The 21,058-nt window shown below is 43.5% G+C and overlaps 1 protein-coding gene across 1 annotated transcript in view; it reads left to right on the forward strand.

Annotated features, from left to right (window-relative positions):
- The window catches only part of LOC119164677 (aminopeptidase NAALADL1-like), a 96,226-nt gene that overhangs the window by 62,653 nt on the left and 12,515 nt on the right, over nt 1-21,058 (forward strand). Inside the window, exons 12-15 of the mRNA XM_037416895.2 lie at nt 3,082-3,284; nt 9,928-9,991; nt 15,895-15,959; nt 16,680-16,744. Coding sequence (XP_037272792.2) covers nt 3,082-3,284; nt 9,928-9,991; nt 15,895-15,959; nt 16,680-16,744 — 397 coding nt within the window. The remainder of the gene's footprint in view (nt 1-3,081; nt 3,285-9,927; nt 9,992-15,894; nt 15,960-16,679; nt 16,745-21,058) is intronic.

Below are 21,058 nucleotides of genomic sequence, written 5' to 3' on the forward strand. Positions count from 1 at the left end.
GTGGGTATGGACGTGGAAGCTGGTGATTTTTGGTCATCGTAATATTGGTGGCTCTTAAACAGAAAAACAAAGAAAAAAACAAAAGCGCGGTTGAGTGTACAGAATACATTTCAAGAAGGCGCACTGCTTATTTACGTAATTTTGTGCAATGTTTTTGAATAACAGACGCTCTTTGAAAGTGAAACCACTCGCGATGATATGTTTCAGGTATGGCAAAGGGCTACTTTATCGAGCTAAGTTGCCATTCCACGTTGCCACCTTCTATTGTCGTCTTGATATACATAAATTATCATCGTTGTCTGATGAATGATGAATTCATCAGACAACTGATGAATTGTGCCACTGAGCAAGTGCCTTGCATTGAGGAAGTTACGAGGGAGCATGACGTAATGCGGTAGATGCGGTAGAAAGAAGGAAAGCAAATAGAAGAAAACTAACGAAAGAAAGAACGAAGCAAAAAAAGAACGAAATAAAGAAAGGAAGGAACAAAGAAAAACATTGATGAAGAAAGAAAGAAAGGAAGTGCGTCAGACACGGCCTGGACAAGCTTCAGTCACCTGAGGGTTGGGCAGAGATGCTCAAAAAAGTATTCTGTCATGCAGATTTCGAGATAACGTGCCAGATTTCCAGAATACGCACACTGATATACATGCGTTTTGCACGGAGAAGGTTACCTGAGACATTCTTGTGAAAAAGCGTAAATGCATCCATATACGAGAATACAGATACAAGAACACAAGTAGCGGAATACATTTTTTTTATTTTCAGACATGCTTATGCTCTACAAAGACATCTATTACGTGAATAACTTAGCAGTGCAATAAAACTTACAACTCAAGCGTATCGCTAGAGTCACCTGTGAATCAAGAAAAAAATAATATATTTACACACAGGATCTTTATTACCGACAAGTTTTCCGCATTAACTGTGCCTAAGCAACAGAGATTCTCGAAGGTCCGTGTTTTTGAAAGCGTTTTTTCAGGCAGGGCGCAAGTCTCATAAAATATCGGTATGGCTGCCCACGCGAAAAAAGTTAGCGGTGCACAGCCGTCCTCGAGACAGCGAGATTGTTGGAGCCATCAGTGGCATTGGTTGTTTACCCGAAGAATCATTCTCTGCATTTCGGAAAACCTCCACCACTCTTCCTGTGTCGTAAACCCACGGTGTGCAATTACCCCTTTGAAATACATTGGTTGACTTTCAACAACAACAACAACAACAACAACAACAACAACAACAACAACAACAACAACAACAACAACAACAACAACAACAACAACAACAACAACAACAACATCAACAACAACAACAACAAAGAATAGTGAGAAACCTGTGTCTTGCTAATTATCGAAATATAATCAGTATATCTTAAACTATTTCAGCACTGCAATACCAATAGACCTTTGAACTGTGTCTCACTACAAAAACACTGATACTCAAAAGGACGTATACTGTATAGTTTCGCGATAGCCATGTATATCGACACTGCTTAGCGTTAGCTTGCCCCGATTCTCCTGGTATATGAAGTGCTTGTTTACGTCATTTCAATTTGTTTTACTGAAAATCTCCACAATACACGTACTATATAACAGGTAGGGTTGATAAAAATATTTCGGATTAGTGGCTGCACACATTTATTCAACTGTACTGCTCATCAGTTTTATTGCGATAGCAATTATATGGAAATCTCTGCTGTACTTTGCCGCCGGCGTCGACGTCGACGTCACGCACCGTACAAGTATGCGTATCTATATATATGCAAACGCAAGAAAGAGAGAAAATCCTGGAAAAAAGCACTCCCGCGCGCGGAATCGAACGTTGGACCTCTGCGTCGTGAAAGCGAGGCGTGAACCACTGAGCCACCTGGAAAACGTTCTTCACCTTTCAAACAGCAAGCTATTTATATCTACCACTTAACGCTGCTGTTCGGAATCACCAGAAAGATGGCGCAATGAGCGCACGTCGCCACATCGCGCAGCGGCACCCTTTCTAATCTCCCACAAGCACTTTCCCCGGATTAGAGAAAGGGAGCAACGCTCCCTCGCTCACCCTTATCTCACGGTGACGAGAAGGGGAGGATCTTACACCTTGGTTGGCCTCGGGCTTTACGTGGAACGATTCTGCTGTAGTTACCGGGCGCACAAAGGTCACTGAAATTATTGAAGTCACCATTGGAGAAAGTGCGCGCTTTTCAGACTCAGCGATTTAACAAATGAGACGCTTATTTGCATGCATTCGTACCTGTGAGTACGTTTTATGAGTAATTTGTGCACTAGAAACGCGGGACCCGTTTAGATCTGCTTTCCATTCGGAGCGTGATCTTTTAAATGGTTGCTATCGTGTTCATTGCTTGGCCTTTGCGGCAAAGCTGTCACTTTCTTTCTGTAAATATTCATAAACAGGTGACTGCGGTGATGTGACAGGACTGGCTGTTTTATTCAGGGCACTGAAACGGCGCGAACATTTTAACGCACGTTTCAGTGATTTTCTGTCATATTGGAGCTGGTGGGTACATTGCTGGCTTTTCGCAGTAACAATAAAATTAATAATATTAATATTATGGTTATTATGATATTATTATTATTACACCATTGCCCCGCCGCAGTGGTCTAGTGGTTAAAGTACTCGGCTGCTGACCCGCAGGTTGAGGGTTCGAATCCAGGCTGCGGCGGCTGCAGTTCCGATGGAGGCGGAAATGTTGTAGGCCCGTGGGCTCAGATTTGAGTTCACGTTAAAGAACCGCAGGTGGTCGAAATTTCTGGAGTCCTTCGCTATGGTGTCTCTCATAATCATATGGTGGTTTTGGGATGTTAAACCCCACATATCAATCAATCAGTTATTACAATATTGTAGTAATATTATTAACTGGGTTTAACGCCAAAAAGTACGATATGATTATGAGAGAAAACGGAGTCGAAGGCTATGGAAATTTTGACCACCTAGGGTTCTTGAAGATGCACTTAAATTTATGTACACGGCTCGAACATTTTCGCTACCGTCGAAATTTAAGGCGCGGCAACCGGGATTTGATCCCACGACCTCGCTCTTCAAACACGTCTACATTGCCACGTTCCCACGTAGATCGCTTTGTCATCACGGGCACGCATCATGACTCGTGGGGTTACGGAGCCATCGAGCCATCATCGGCCACTGCGGCATTACTCGAGCTCGGCCGCGCCCTGGGCACCCTGATGAAGCAAGGCTGGGCTCCCCGTCGGACCATCGTGCTGGCCTCTTGGGCGGCCGGGCAGATGGCATTCGCTGGATCCAGCGAGTGGGTGGAGGTGAGAGCACTCATTCGACCCTCAAAAATAGACAACTCATCCACAAGTTCAAAGGAAGAGTGTACAAAGGCGCTAAAATATTAAGACGAGTAGGTAACGTATTCCGGAGTACAACAACCTGAAATGGAAGAACACAATGATAAGACGAGCGGGGCTTCCAACTGATTTATTCTGTACGTCAATCATCAAAGCAACAGATAACGTGCTACGTGCGCAGTCTCATCACAACCTTAGGCTATCTGGCCATCAGAGAGTGCTGTGATCACGCATTCACTGCTTCACTGTTAAACCAGCAAGTATCACCTATGTTTTCAAGACATATAAACTATAGGCAGAAGAAAAGATTAAACTACGTGCCAGTTTATGGAAGCCTAGCACATAAAAAAAGCAGCAAGGTGGTATTGTCAATACAGCTATTTGGTTGTATGTATCGGACAACAGGTTGCTTATTCGCTGGATAGCTTACGTTTACGGTGAGACTGCATATGCATGTTTTCTGTTTATTTGGGGTTAACCCCCCGAACGATTCAATTAGAAGTGCCACTCGTGCGGTCGTTGTGTGCGTTCTTTTTTGTGCGTTTTACTTCGTGGCTAAACTATGTCGTTAGGCAAATACTGACTATATATAAGCCGGCAAATAGTCTTGCTAATAACAGCACGAAGGTGAAAGCTTAGATGCCTCATCAAACGCGCAAAGTGACATACGATGATGTCATCGTGAACACGAGTGATGCAAACAAATCGGGCAATGGCGTCACACTATGAAGACATAAAAATGGCGGAAGTCGTCGGAATTGGCAATTTAGTCGTGACGTCATTATAGCATTTGACGACGCAATATGATGACTTTATAACACGACATCGTAGCTTTGCTCAGGTGTAGGCCATCCCGGGGTGGGGCATGCATGGTAAAACCATGTGATGTGCAAAACACTTTGTAAGCCACTGGTCTCGTTGGCAGTTGACAAATATGTTTCGTGCAGACCAGTTGTGTGATGTGGGGAAGCAAAGTCTTTAATTTACTGAAAAAAATAACAAGATGACTCTTACCTTCGAGTTGTCTTAAAAAAATGTACAAGTGAATGAGTGACTTTGTAGGGTAACCTGCTGCGTCCCTTGATTGAAATGCGAGCCCATAACGCAAGACCCAGGAAAAAAAAAAAACAAAGGAGACATTGTCGTATGTTTCGTCCACTCTTAGGTCATGTTCCATGCGCTGTTGTTTAAGCATTGAAGAAGACTGACAATTTAAGCACACAAAGTGCTTAAACAACTTATTATCATGTTGTTTAAGCACTTTGTGCGTGGCTCCTTTGCTCTTCATCTCGCATGACCGGGTTTTAATTTATATATCTTAGCTACAGCCATTGTTATAAGCATTTATTGGCATGTGCTAATGTCATAACAAGCTGGAACTCTTCTCTTTAAAGATGAGCAAGAAGACTGCAACGACGAACATTCAATTATTACGTGTATATAATCAAGTTTGCCGACGAACTCTAGCACTTCAGCTGGTTGATAAAATTCTTTTATTTGTAATAAAAATGCTTGTAGGATACTAAAAGTATTATGAGTATGAATGAATAAAACAATAATAATAATATGAAAAATCAACAGCTTCGTCGCTGTTGGATGCGACTCGCTATATGAATAAAAGCAAAACAGTGAGTATGCAGATTATATGTCGGAATAATACTTTCCCCATTTATCTGGTACTTTTTTAAGATTGACTTGACCTGTTATCTATAAAAGTGCTGTTTTCTCTCAGGAATATGTAGTTGCGTTTTCACAAGCAGTCTCCGCCAGCAGAATTGATTGTATCTTAGTATGAAGTGGTGGTGCGCGCGCATTTGTTCTTATTATTTTTAACGCAGTTGAGTGAGCCAGCAAATATGTCTTTTGAAGGCTCTAGACTTTTTCCGTCACTTCAACCGGAAGCGTCCTTGCGCAACTGTCAGCATAGTGTCCAATGCTCTTCAGAGCGGGATGAAACTGAAAATGGTAACGACATGGTACCGTAACCATATTACAGTACGGGTGACTACTGTACTCAGTGTACGCGGGTACCGTACTGAAAAAAAAATGCATACGTGTGACTTTCGTTCAATTTACAGTGAATGCAGCCGGTGAGGCTTTCGCAATTGTTTTATTCTCACTATGTAGCTTCTAGTGAGACTGCAAAAAAAGATATTCCCGTTGCTCAGTAACACAGAATAGCCTAAATTACATAACAGCCCCCAACTTAGAGCAAGTGCCAACATTTACTTTCACTTTGAAGGACCTAAGCTAGAATAGTAAGAAATAGACCCGTCATCCCCGATTAGTTATCACAATCAAAACGAACGCATAGGTTCTTTTAGCCGTAGCATAGAATCTCTTTGCTCTCTTGAATTAAACACGGAAACTTTGTTGCATTGCTGATTACTCGTGTACAACTCGCCTTTCTAGCACTTTAGTCTTGACCGTACTATGAACAGGTAAATAAATAAGAAGCAAAATAAATGTAAAAAATAGATAACAAGGCCACTCTACCGCACGCACAACTTTGGGGTTGGATAGTGGTACTTGAATGAACTAGACCGGTAAACTTGCGATTACTTTTAGCCCCCTTCGTTGTCTCTTCAGTCGATGTCCTCATCCTTGTCCTGCCCCCTACCCCTCCCGGAAGCTCTTTGCACGTACCGTAGCTCCTCACTGCCTCCCAGATTGACAGCTTTGGAAGATTTTTGTCTCCTGACTAGGTATTGTACTGTCTACAAGGTTGGCACATCATTGATCATGCGATAGTTTCGCGTAGTGACTTTTTTGCGTGAGAACACATGACGTGCTGCAACAATGACGTCACGATGACGCCATACTATTGTCATAAATTTGGCGATTCGAGGCGCGATGATGACTTCACATGAGGACGTCATCAGGTCGTAACCTCCACTCACTTTACCTTCTTTATTAAAATTGTGCATGTCACCACAGTCTCTTATGATCACTTTATATAGCCAAGAGTTGACGAAAGTTCGTCCGGCCAGGTATCATTAGGATGTAGATGCAGTCACTGACCAAGTCAAGGTGAAAAAAAGTGAAGGTTGCTTTTGTTGTTTGAGGAGCCATCCAAGAATATTAGAATTCATAAGTTATTCCCCTTTGGCAAGAGCCATCACTCTAGTTCTGGTTTCCCGAAGCAATTACGCTGGTCCCTGTTTATACGATTTTTTTTCTGATTACACGAGTGCAGTTTTATTAATTTATGACGAGCATATTGTCAAGGGGTCGTGACGTGGCCGAAGACAGGAGACTTTGCGTTGGAATTTAACTGTTTATTTTGGCGAACCTGTGCCCGGTAAACGGAAAGTCCGATTACAGTAGCAGTCTTGAACTGATCGCGGCGAATGAAGCGTCGGCCGTCGATCAACAACTGACAAGCGGCGAAGCGCGTCGGAATTTACACCCTTGCCGTCGAATGTTCTAGCGTTATCGCTGGCGGTGGCGTAGGTTCCAGAATAATCTGTACCGTTGGCAGAGTGCGCGTGATCTTATCGAAGTGATCTACTACAGTCCGGAAGCTTCTCGAAAACTGCAGGCGCGGTTCGCGCTGAGAATTGTGTAGTGTTTTGGGACGATAACAAAACTTGGAAATTGAACGCGTGGCAATGTATATCCTCCTTAGAACTAGAGTGAATTTAGGGTAATAAACTTTTGTTAAATTTTCAGATCTGCTTTTTCTGAGGGCAAAGCGGAAAAGATTCACGTAGTTTTTCAGTATATGACGTTACTTGATCACCGCACAATGTACAATATTTTGGAAATCGGGACTCTAGCGGGACATTTTTAGTAGTATATTTGACCTGTTTCACTTGGCACAATCTTGACCAGGAAAGATTACAGTTTTCACAGCTGGGAATGCTTTCTCAACAGTAAACACTACGCGACAATATTCCTTAGGGACCCAATAACATTGCTGAAGATTCCCGGCAGAACATACGTAGCATAGGCAGACACAATAGTAGCAGCCTGATAAAAATGTTGCAGTACTTTTTATTGATAAATAGGACAGGTATAAACTTTGTTACAAGTATTAGAGAAAGAACGGGTGGCAAGCAAGAGCACGAGTCAGGGGTGCTGGCTCGCTGAGTTGTTCCACTGACGTTCGATGAAGCCAGACGATTTGGTCCGGGTCCCCTCTATTGTTTTTTTTGCTTTGTTCTGGGGCTGAAACCTATCCCGTCGTCTGGCCCTCGACTTCGACAGTAGGCCAACTCCGAGTACAGCGTTGCTTCTAGCGGACAGCTATCACAAAGGACATTTTGGTGCTCGAAATCCTGGCCGACTCCACGACCCCCGCTTTCAGGCCCCAGGAGCTCCACGCAATTAACGTCGCAAAAAACGCTAACCTAATGAACATTGACCGAATGATCCATGCTTACGTTCACTACGAGGACTTGGAAGGTGACCTGACCAGAGCCAGTGACCTTGAGAACAAATTCATTGGCGCTCAAGAGAGAGCTCACCACGCAACCAAGTTGTGGCCGCCAACCCCACCAGCATCGGCTGCCATCCTTACCACTGCACTCCATAAGCCTCTCGCATTCACATCGCAGCCCACCGCGACGTCTTTTTCGATCAACCTTTCTACCCCTCCCACCTCGACATCGAAGCAAGCGGCTACTTCATCTTCGTCAGGTCTGTCGACTCCTCTCGCGTCGATGTCGAAGCCGGCCACAAGTTCGCCTTCAACCGGCCTATCGGTTGCTCTCGCCTCGATGTTGGAGCTGGCCACAATTTTGCTTTCGACCACTCTCTCGACTTTTCTGGCTTCGACATCACAGCAAGCCGAGACTCCAAGGCCAGCCACCCTCACGACCACTCTCGTCTCGACGTCGCAGCGAACTGCGACTTCGCCATCAACCGGCATCACGACTCGTCTCGTCATCCCAGTATCTCGCGTTGGTCTAAACCAGGCTACGCAGTTCTTCGCGCACAAGCCTACGGACAACTCACCACGAACCCATCCCCACCAGTTGAAGAGTTCAGAGAACACGCTGGAAGAACTGTCGCTGTCCACGCAATTCATGCTACTTGGGCGCAAGGATTCGTTCGGAAGGTGCACCATGGAGAGGTCGATGACTACAAAAAACCCTGGGTGCACCATGTGCATCAACTGCGAAGATCCGGCTTCCCACAACCTGAGCCGCTGCTTTGCAAGTCCGTCCTGCTTTCATGACCCAGACGACGAACTCTTGTACTATCCATCAAGCGGCACCATGTGCCTTAAGGACTTGACCCAGAAGCAACAATACGTGCAGTCCTATTACTGTCCCTACATGTTCCTCAAGCCTGTCCTGGTGGCACGATCTCGAGTTGGTCTTCCATAAAGCCCAAGAAAGTAGACGATCTGGATAGTGAGCTGCAGCGGTGCTACAAGCTGCACTCAACCAAGTACGTGCACCCCACAAGCGCTTGCGAAACCGGAAAACTTCACCAGGCGATGGCGCCTGACGCCAGAGACCTTCACTGGATATGCGATCGTTACACCACACAGCTGCAGTACTGCGCCATGTGCATCATGCAGGAAACCGGCGTCAACTAGAACTCTCGCGAAGCGGGAACACCGTGACCAACAACTCATCGGGAGACTCCTGCAGTGATAAAACCATACATGCAGCCATGGCTGAGATTCTCGCACCCGTAAATGTCAGCTCGTTCCAAGCCGTCATCCGCGATGCCATAATGGATACCGACGATGTGCTACGAACAAGCGCGCAAGTGGACGAACCTCTGCTTCACTCGAAAGCGGCCGAGATTCCTGTTCTTGGCGAGGTCGCCACCTGATGGAACCAGGATGCATCGGCGTCATGGTTGTTCTCGTGAAGCAAGGAAGAAGCTCCATTGCGAATTTCGAAGTGTTCAAGCTAGTCGGATGCACCTGCGAACCAAGCACATGCGAAAAACTACCCGACTTCCAAAGTGGACAAGCAGCAAATGACCGCGCAGCACATACAGAAGCTCTGGATGCAACACCAGGAGCTGAAGACGGGTATGACTTTTAAGGAGCGCAAAAATTATTTCAAAACCTCGCGAATTTACGAAAGCAAGCGAAGATCAGATTCATCCTACTACAAGCGACGCAAGAAGCGCAAAAGTTCTCAGTATTACCTGAAGATGGCAAAAACGTGACCACGAATTCATCTTGAAATTTCAGCGAGTATGATTAACCTCCTGCACAAGACAAGCCACCGCGTCCCGAAGTTTCATCATTGGCAAGGCCCTTCCGTCACCGTGTAACACCTCCTGGACAACTCACAGCTTTCTTGAAACATGCGCAAGTTCGCTGGTTGCAGGAATGTAACAGAATTAGTACAAAAAAAAAGGCTGCGGGTACGAGCACGAGCCAAGCTCGCTGATTGTTTCTTTGACCTTCGATAAAGCGAGACGATCAGATCCGTGTCCCCTTCTTTGTTTCTCACAAACTTGACAGCCTTCGATTGGTTGGGAGCCTTAGAGTCATGGACGAAACGCCCCCAGAAGCAGTAATCGTTTTTCTTTTGCACAAAAATTTTCGCGGATGCAGAAATCATTTGCAATATTCAAAATATTACATAAGAAATCAGGTTGTGCCTTTTAATTGTCTTTTTGCTACCACTTTCAGGAAAATATAGTTCTGCTTGACTCTGGCGCCATTGGCTACGTCAGTGTGGACAGCTGCGCGTCTGGTACGTATAACGTATAAACTGCATAACTGCATTGCCTTCCACCACAACTGTCGTTGCTATATATATATATATATATATATATAGTCTAGTAGATCCTCCGTGAGCGGTCACAACGTGGTTTATTTCGACGTTTCGGCCTAGAGTCTGGCCTTCATCAGGAATAAAGATACAGTTTGTCGGTGCTCAGCTTTATACAATCTCAAATCAGAGGGCAAGGTAAGAGGGAAAAAAAAGAAAAGAAAAAAAGAAAAGAAGCCCTCTGATTTGAGATTGTATAAAGCTGAGCCCTCTGATTTGAGATTGTATAAAGCTGAGCACCGACAAACTGTATCTTTATTCCTGATGAAGGCCAGACTCTAGGCCGAAACGTCGAAATAAACCACGTTGTGACCGCTCACGGAGGATCTACTAGACTATATGCAACGCTACGGCCACTCAACCACCATGCCTGCCTATATATATATATATATATATATATATATATATATATATATATATATATATATATATATATATATATATATATATATATATATATATATATATATATATATATATATATATATATAGTGAAGGTATGGCATATGGCACAACGGGAGCGTTGTCAACAAGGATAAATATATTTATTTCCTAACAGTTTCGGGAGGGGTCCTCCCTTCATCAGAGGATGAGTTATACTGACATGAACTTCCAAACTTCGTTGCTACCGCGTCCCTCTCGCCTTGAAAGATGTTTGCGAGAGTGAGAGGGAACTAAAAAAAGAAAAAAAAACAAAAAAAGTGGGAGAAAAAAGACGAAAAAAAAGAAAGAAAAGAAAGAAAGTAAAAAAGAGCAAGAACCACTGTCAACACTGAGAACGAAACCAACTGTCCGTGTACGTCCACATACGGTTCTTATCACGCCCTGTTCAGTTCTCGACGTGTGTCGGGCCACCCAAGATTGTCGCCGCGGTTCCGGGAGGGTCCGTGACGGCGTGTATAAAGAAAGGGTTTCCCCGTTATGGGTCAGTCGGCGTGCGGCGTGCGTAAAGGAAGAATTTCCCGTTAATGGGTCGGTCGGCTCTTTACGTTTAATCTTCGCCCGTTTCCCTTCAATGGTCATCAAGTGGTAGGCGAACGTAAACACTTTGTATGTGCATGTGGAAAAAAGAAAAAAAGGAAGAAAAATAATGAAGAAAAAAAAGAAAAAACAAGAAAGGACAGTGTACACGTACGAGTCAGTCCGAAAAAAAGCATGGTCTCCGGCTATCAATCTTTGTCACCAATTTCCTCCTGGCTTACTTCTCGGAGGCAGTTGAGTTTTCCGGGGTCCTCGTTGATGCCGTCTACTAATGTTCGAAATTTGAAAATAAAATATGCCTCACGCTGTTCGCACTCGCGTCTGTTCGAGAAAGCGGACTGCAAAAGAGTTACGCTGATATTTTCAAAACTGTGGTTTGGCAGGCGCAGATGTCTAGATAAAGGTAGCTTCGGCAGTGAAGTGGCGTGGTACCGGTGATTATTGAACCGCAGCCAAAATGGCGTGCCTGTTTGGCCGATATATTCTTGTCCACAGATGTTGCAATGTAGCATGTATATTACGTTACTGGAGTCACAATTAAGGCTTTTAGTTATGCAGAATTTGAAATCGGAGAAGTTCGCTTTGGATTCCCGTGTTGTGACCATCTGTGGGCATACCTTGCATCGAGCTTTTCCGCAGGGATGGCACCCTGATTGAAATTTGTGGGTGTTTGTTTTTGCTCTGACAAGAATGTCCTTCAGATTTTTATCCTGGCGGTACAACACGTGAGGTGGCTTCGCGAAAATAGAAGTTAGTCGTTTGCCTTGCCTGATTATGTTGAAATGGCGGGAAAGTATGTTGTTGATTCGTGGCGCTGATGAGGAGTAAGTTAGTACAAGGTTCGTTTGGTAAGTCGTTTTAGATACTCTGTTTGGTCCCTTAATTATATCATTCCTGTTCACGTTGCGAGCACGTAGTATGGCATCGTCAATAATGTCTCCCGGATAATTTTGTTTCAATAAGGAATCCTTTAGGTGTTCCGCGTGTCTGTCGAATTCCCGCATATCGGTGCATATTCTTCGGTACCGGTAGGCCTGAGAATATGGAATACCCGTTTTGCAATGCTTTGGGTGGCTGCTGTTGAAATGTAGGTACATTTGACGGTCTGTAGGCTTTTTGTAAAGGTTTGTTGACAAGCGGTCATTTTCGACCGTGACAGTGACGTCCAAAAAGTTAATGCTAGTTTTGGAAATTTCGTACGTGAATTTTATTGACGGGTGGCACTTGTTAAAATCCTCTATGAAGCGGAAAAGACTTCCCTCATCATGGTTCCATATCTCAAAAATATCGTCTCAGTATCTTCTGTAGTAGAAAAGTTTCAAGGTGCGTCCCTCAATGAAGGGGATTTCAAGTCAAGCCATAAAGGTGCTCGCGAAGTTTGCGGCCATTTTCGTGCCCATTGCAGTGCCACTGGCCTGAAGGAAATGCTTGCCATTGGACTTAAAATGGTTATAATTTAGTACAAGTTCAAGAAGTGTAAACAGTACCGCGCCACTTACACTAGTTGATGAGTCAGATTTTACATATTCAGAAACCATAGCCGCTATTCCGTCATGGTGGGGTATGTTAGTGTACAGTGAGCAGACGTCCATGGTCACCAGAAAACTGCCGCCTGGGATGTCGAGACTTGAAGTTTCGCAGATGAAGTGGTTTGTGTCCTTTAGGTAATAGGGAAAATTTGGGTGGATGTTTTTCATTAAGGAATTGATGAATTTTGATATATTTTCTGTTGATGTGCTGTTACTGGATACTATCGAACGTCCCGGATTACCTGCCTTGTGTATTTTGGGGAGCAAATAGAATCGATCGGGAACAAAATGGGCTGGCAACATTGCTTTTAACATTTTACCGGTAATTTTCTCGTCACGGCGGAGATTGTTTAAGGTTACTTTTATCTCCCTTTCAAATTCGGGAGTCGGGTCCGTTGGAAGTTCTTTGTAGAATTTTGTGTCTGATGACTGTCGTTCCCCTTCCTTTAAGTAGTCCGACGTGTTTAGAATTACTATGCAGCCCCCTTTATTAGCCGGTTTGATAGTAATTCCAGTGTTTTTTCGTAGTTCATCGAGTGTCCTTTGTTCTGACTTTGATATGTTGTTTCGAAATGGCCGATTTTTTTCATACGCTCTGATGATATCTTTTTGAACTGCTGATATATACATATCGAGGTGTTTGTCCCTCTGCTCACCCGGAAACCATGATTTGTCACCACCAAACACTCTGTTCTCGTCCGTACAGTCCTTGCGATCATGAAAGTATTCACGGAGGCGGAGATTACGCGCAAAGTTAGTGAGGTCTTGGTACAGTTCAAATTCATTGAATCTACCGGATGATGGACAAAAGGTCAAGCCTCTCGACAAAAGTTGAGGCTGAGCAGGTGTGAGTGTTGTGTTTGACAGATTGAGGACATTTTTCTCATAAGTTTTCGGCTGCTCTTGGCTATCACGTGGCACGGGAGTGTCAGCGTCATATTCGAGAGTAAGGATGTTTTGATTAGCATTGCACTGTAGTTTCGAGTTCCCATTTTTCTCCTCAAAGTTAGGTTGTGGTATGGGTGGTCCCTGGCGTTCTTGTACGGCCTCATTCCTAATTTCCTGTTGCAGAGCAGTGGAGCTACTGCAGTCCCACTTGAATTTTCTATTTGTTCGCCTACCACATAATGACCATTGAAGGAAAACGGACGAAGATTAAAGGCAAAGAGCCAACCGACCCATTAACGGGAAACGTTTCCTTTACGCACGCCGCACGCCGACCGACCCATTACGGAGAAACCCTTTCTTTACGCACGCCTTCATGGACCCTCCCAGCACCGCGGCGACAATCTTGGGTGGCCTGACACGCGTCGAGAACTGAACAGCACATGATAAGAACCGTATGTGGAGGTACACGGACAGTTGGTTTCGTTCTCAGTGTTGACAGTGGTTCTTCCTCTTTTTTACTTTCTTTCTTTTCTTTCTTTTTCTTTTTCGTCTTTTTTCCTCATTTTTTGTTTTTTTTCTTCTTTTAGTTCCCTCTTACTCTCGCAAACATCTTTTAAGGCGAGAGGGACGCGGCAGCAACGAAGTTTGGAAGTTCATGTCAGTATAACTCATCCCCTGATAAAGGGAGGACCCCTCCCGAAATTGTTGGGAAATAAATATATTTATCCTTGTTGACAACGCTCCCGTTGTGCCATATCCCATACCTTCATGAAGACTAACTGGCCCATTGAATTATTGCTCCCACTATATATATATATATATATATATATATATATATATATATATATATATATATATATATATATATATATATATATATATATATACCTAAAAATCTAGCTCTCTCCATGTCAAGCACTCTGCCGCTGAAAGAAATGGGTTAAAATCCTATCTGTGTTCCTTTTCTTCCGCGTCCAACATATTGAATGCCAAGTTAGCATACTCAACTACAAGGTCGATAGTGAGTGTTACTAGCCGCACACTACACATATATTTGGCCTGCTCTGTAAGTTGCAACTTTTGTGGAATACGATTGTATTCACAAGTTCAAGCACGCATTTGAGGGACCGAATTCTCTAAATCAATTTTCGTTAATTGCAAGAATGGTGTATTGGTGAAGAATACAAAAGCGTCTCCGAAAGCAGCATCCGTAAAGTAACGATATTGGCTCTGCTCAGCTGTTCGAAGTTCGAGAACCATGTGTTCTAAAGCATGCACCCGCCAGTAAATCGCAGTAGTATATCCTTTGATCCACGTAATACTTCGCACATCTTAAACAAGGAAGGGGTAATAGAAGTGCTAGTTTTTCTTTACAGCGACAGCGACGGCTTCCAGCTCTCCCATAGTATAGTATTAAGCACTGTAAATTGTTAACCACTTCTTCTAAAAACAGTTTTTGTTTGTTAGACGCAAAATGGCATATAATGAAGAAATAATCAACCGAGCTAAAATAGACGGGATGTCATTTGTAGAAATAGGGGTTGGATTGATGGATGGTTGTGGAGGTTTGGTTCACATAATTTTTTTGCAAAATATGTGTGCTATGACATGACTGCAAGGCGAACATAAAGGGCAAAACCTAACATGGGAATCATGACATGCATGTCATGTAAGCATGACTACGCACCACCCTCATGGTGCGCTCGTGGTCATTTCGCTAGCTTCATATAAACCAAATTTGGTGTTTTGTCACGTCGATGGATGACGATGGTATTTGACTGCTGCAAATATTATAATCATAACCTGCGTGTCATGTAAAACATGACTACATGCTATGCTCATTGCGTGCTTGCAGCTGTTTAGCTAGCTCCACATATACCAAATTTTGTAATTGACACGTCCAAACATGATAATCAAGGTATGCGTGTGATGTAAAAGATGACTGCATGGTACGCTCATAGCGCACTCGCCGCCGCTTCGCTAGCTCCATATATACCAACTTTGGTATCACGTGACGTGAATATACGAGGGTAAATGATATGTTCAAACATGATAATGACGGCATGGGTGTCATGTAAAACAGGACTACATGCTATGGTCATAAAGTGCTCGTGGCCGTTTCGCTTGCTACACATATACCAAATTTGGTATAACGTGACGTGAATAGACGGAGAAGGTAAATGACATGTTGAAACATAATAATCATGATATGAAAGTCATGTACGTCATAATTTACGCCAGGATCCTAATAGTGTGCTAACTTAAAAGAGACAAATGAACCTTCTTCATTCGTACTTCGCATATCATTGATTCCCACTGTACGTATTGGAACGGCCATTTTTTGTTGTTGTTGTTGTTTGAGATCAAAGCGTTTCTCTTCGGCTTATGTAGTAGGTATGTTTTTTTTCTTTTTGGTAATTTTTGCAGGACCTCGGTTCGCTGTTCATGCTTCTCCCACACTACGCGACGTCGTCTACATGGCAGCAAAGCAGGTATTGACACACATTGATGACTGCCAGGGTGTACAGTCTTCTTTTTTTCTACGCCAGTCAGCAGATTACGGACAGGGTTCATGTTTGAGCGTATCTTCGTTGCACGACGGCTGCCAACAAAGGAAATTCACTTTTCCTCTTCTCTCTGCTGTATCTTTAGATATTTTAGGGATTCATGTGCCTTTAAGCATTCTCCCCGAAAAATGTGCCGGTGCATTCAAAATGCGTTCCGTGAACTCTGATTCGACCTTTCATGCCAATTTTTCGATGTTCACTAAGGAGGAAACCCTATCGAGATAACGTAATGGGATACCACAAAACTGTCTAGCAGCTGCTTCCACGAAAATATGTGGTCATATGTGATTTTTTTTCTGCCCCCATTTCCCCATTTGCTTCCTTTCGAAAAAAGATAAAAAAAAAGCGTGAGTTCCTTGTACTACATTCTATGCTATCTGTCATTGACAAAACAGAAAATTACTTTAAACTAAGTACTGGTAATTTATTCAGTTGTCTTACTTTTATTTAAATTTAGGGACTCCTTTCACGCTTTGATATACTTGTGCTTTTTGGCACTGAACAGAAACAAACCACGTGAAGTGACCGTACGGACGCTAAGTGCCACATAAGTCGCTTCTCGCCAGGTGTTGAGTCGTACGAAAGAGGTGTATAACATGCCGCATTTTTCGGTTGGTCAAAAGTGTTCGCGTGTCCTACTCACAGGTTCCACATGGTAACATCAAGCTTCGTAGCGTTTGGGAAAAGGCAGAAGGGAAAAAGAAGCCGCGGTAAGTAAGACACCTTAGCGCTGTGGTGTCGTTCAAATGTCACTTATATCGGTGCCATAGAGTTTGTTAAAATTAGCTAGGGAGGGGGGTGGGGGCTGTGGCGATACGTTCGTTCAGCCCGCATGGCAATCATAGTTGTATAAATTTGCCTAGTCTTCCAACTTGAGGACTTGGAACGCACCTATGGCTATGTTTTGCATGTGGTTTATTTTTGTTTAAAAAAAAAAGATGGGACCGTTGTGAACTTCAACACTTGATTTGAATTGGTCAGACTAAAAGGTCAGGGTGGTGAAGTCCAACTGCAGAACATTTGCGGATTGTCGCATTGTGACAAAGCAGCTCAAAGCCACACAAAACCAAATGGAGTCAAAAGCATGATGATTATGCAAATCCCCGTACAACCTATCATTTTCATGCTGGCTGACATGCCGTGCGTGGGAGCTTCAAGAGACACTACCGCCAGAGTTCCATCCAGTGTCTCTGGATGGAACTCTGGATGGATGGAAAACACGAATACACGAAGCTCTGTTCTCATTCGTAGTGCGAGCAGACCTTTCCTACAGTGTCAGGGCCAGTAATTAACGCTTGATACATAGATAACGGGAGAATGCTTGGAACAAGCTTCGAAAACTGAAGCTACAATAGGGACAAGTCATCCGCTGACAAAGATTGCCTCCGACAGTGATTGTGCACAAGACATCAGGGGTTGCACGGCCGTCGAGTTTCTTAAAACAAATAGAGGGAACTCTGTCACTGCAATCATTCAGCGATCATGGGAGTTTCGGGTAGCATATGAGTTTGCCTAGCCTTCGTACTTGCAGACCTCGAATAGCACTTGTGGCTTTGTTTATTGTTCTGTCTTGGTTTTGTTTCTAATAAAATATCAAACCGTTCTGAACTTCGCAACCGGCTTTGAAATGGTGAGCTTAAAAAATTGGGGTGGTGAAGTGTAACTAATTAACTATTGCTGACTGTTGTTTCGTGAAAGAAAAACGGCCGGAAGCCACGCGAAGCCAAACGAAACGTAAAGTAGGAAGGTTAGGCAAATCAACGTACTACGTATAATTCCCACGCTCATTGAGGTACCATGCATTTAAACTCCCGTGGACACTAGTGCCAGAGTACCCTGTCGTGCATATATAGGAAATTCTATGTGCATGGCTGTGCAGCCTAGCTGCCTAAGCTAAAGGGCTTTTAACTACACAGAGCGCAGGCGCAGGTACGATGCTGGTACCGGCTGGCCACACACACACAAAAACAAACACACACACACATACACACACACACACATATGTATATATATATATATATATATATATATATATATATATATATATATATATATATATATATATATATAATATATATATATATATATATATATATATATTGAAATTGTTAAAAAAGAAAAGTGGAGGAAAAGATAACTTGCCGGGGCAGAAACCTAACCTGCGACCTTCGAATAACGCGTTCGATGCTCTACCACTCAGCTACCACGGCAGCTCTCCCCACCGCCACTCTAATGGCTATATATGTGAATTTAAAGGTGGGAATGTTAGTGAGCGCCAGCTGTAGCCATGGTGGTGAGTGTGGCACACTCTTGATGAGCCTGTTTGTCGTCACGTAGCACGTGAACTTACTACGAGCTGGCAGCTGACCAGTAGTCCCTCGTATACAACCTAAAGGCACGAAGTCTGCGAGCAAGTTACATTTTCACCCACTTTTCTTTCTTCACATTTTCATTACACTTCGGTCTAATAACTTCGTCTGTATTTTCCTTGACACTATTGTCTGTTAGATGTCATTATTATTGTGTCAAAACACGAAAAAACGAGCCCGTAGGTATACACTTCCTTCGATTGATTGATTGATAAGTGGGGTTTCACGTCCCAAAACACTCCTTTCCAATTATATATATATATATATATATATATATATATATATATATATATATATATATATATATATATATATATGATTGTACCAAGGTTTGTGGGTCTTTGGCCACAAGCATATGAAAAGCGTCGTCGTCAATATCTTTCATTATATGCTTTATTCTGTCAGCCTCCGTCATCCTCGCATCCACTCCAATCAAATCCTCAATGTAGCTCGTAAAGCTCTATCCATTTCGCTGAAACAATCCCTGCAAGCCAAGTTCATCGTGAAGCTTGCGCATAGCTGGATGGCGGAAAAAAAGAGGTCATGGCTTCTTTGAAAAAAACGACCAGTTGGAGATTTCAGCTTGGTGGCTGATGAACAATAAGCTGGCCAAATTTGGCAGGTAGAAGATGAAGTGAGTCAGCTTCTCAGGGTCATCCCACTTGTTAATCGCGCTGGCACGCTACTACCCTGACAGCCAGTCCTTCTGCCGTTGTGGACTGGTGGGTCACGCAGACGAAGTACACCAGGGCACATGGCAGATGGCGGCGTGGAAGAGGCTTGTGGGGGATCAAAGCGCTTGGTTACTCTGGAATCGGATGATAGCTTATGATTGCGGAGCTCAAGGGCGTTACCCAGCACGTTTTCACCAATCGCAACGAGCGAGTTCACGTATAAACACTTGTTATTATTGGTGAAGCGTTAGCCGCAACAAGCTTCTTCTGGCTTAGAGAAGACGCGCTCGCCTGTGCGCGTCTGACACACACTAATTGGTACCAGGTGCTCCCTTCTGTCACGTACGCGTACAACTCTGCGCCACAAACAACCACCGGCTTCTCTCAGTTCTTCCTTCTGTATGAACGAAAACCACCTTGCTCCATTGACACCATTCTCTCCTACAGACCTGATGTTTTCGAAGGAACGCCTGTTTCCTAAGCAAGTGCTTATGCCAAAAAGTGTCGCCAACTCGCTGCCTTATTTATCGCGCAAGACCAATGGTGCCAGAAAACTCACCACTATGCTCCTGCGTATAGTGCCAAATATAACCAAGGAATGTTGGTTTGGCTCGGCGTCCACCCCTTCCGGTCTTTCCCCAAAGCTTTTGTCAAAATACCATGGCCCCTACCGTGTGGTGCGACAAACAACTCCCGTCAACTATGACGTTGAGCACATTTATCCACCTTTGGACTAACGATGCCGTGGTCGTGGAACAGTTCACGTATCACGCCTTCAACCATGCTATGACCTCCTTGTCGTGTCATTTTCTTAAGTCGCCGGGTTGGCTCCATTGTGCGTGGGGATTTATTGTACCGGAGCAGAGGGGCACCAGCTCTGTGCCAGCGTGAAAGGAAACGTTGACGTCCGTGTGGCTCGTGCTTGCGGGTTTCTGCCAGAATAATCTTTTTTGCGGATAAAGCTTCATCAATAATAACCAGTGTATATAAGTGAACTTGCTCACTTGTTCGCAAAGCATGACGAAGGTCAAAACCGTGGGAAATAAAACTAAGACAACCACTACGTTTTGTCTTTTCTCTTCACAAGTACGTTTGGCCCGTTGGAAAAACTTCTTCGGTGTGTATATATATATTGACACACCTAATTTCTGTACATGAGAAAACAACAACAGGGGATAAGTACTTATCGAGATTCCACCACTTCCGCCAGCCTCAAGATAATGTCCCGCTTTTAAAAGTACAATCAAATAAATATTTACGTCCTCAATACTGTGTGATAACGATTGACATCTAGAGAAAACTCGTAAATGAGCACGTATGGCAGATAATTATAGCAGAGCGAGGCTGAGTATTTGATTCCATGCATTATAAATTATTAAAGATGAAATTCGAGGCTTATAAACAAAAATATACATTTTTTGCATGGGCATGACGTGTTTTCAACCGTATACGACATAGAACTGAAGTTGAAGGTAGAGTTGAAGTTTATTTCACCACAGAGTTACGCTTTGATATTTTTTAATTAAGAACAGAGATACAATGTGTGGAGGGGAGTGCAAGAAAAAAAAGCTGTCATACAAACGCCACCTGGCTAGCCGCCCATCCCAACAAAACAAGGCAGAAAAAGTGGCAGTACTGATGAACTTAACTAAACAGTAAACAGAATGAATCATTGACAACAAATATTTCTAAGGTATACTTAGTGATTCAATATGGTGCTTGTTTTCGCACAGCAAATGAACACTAGGCATGCCATACGTTGATTAAAAAGATCAAAGAGTATTTCTTCTTTCAAAATGAAACAGCAACGCAACCACACTCAGGCAGAGGGAAAAAAAGTACACGGAACTTTCCTCTGTCCATATTTGGTTGCGCTGACGTTTTATTACTAAGAATGACCTGCTAGCTCAAGTTTAGGTTTTGTTATGTTTCTTCACTAGTTCATTCCGTCAACGCTTACCGACAATGTTGAGCCGTAGTT

The sequence above is a fragment of the Rhipicephalus microplus genome, chromosome 9, assembly GCF_043290135.1.
Source record: "Rhipicephalus microplus isolate Deutch F79 chromosome 9, USDA_Rmic, whole genome shotgun sequence".
NCBI classification, from domain to species: Eukaryota; Metazoa; Arthropoda; class Arachnida; order Ixodida; family Ixodidae; genus Rhipicephalus; species Rhipicephalus microplus.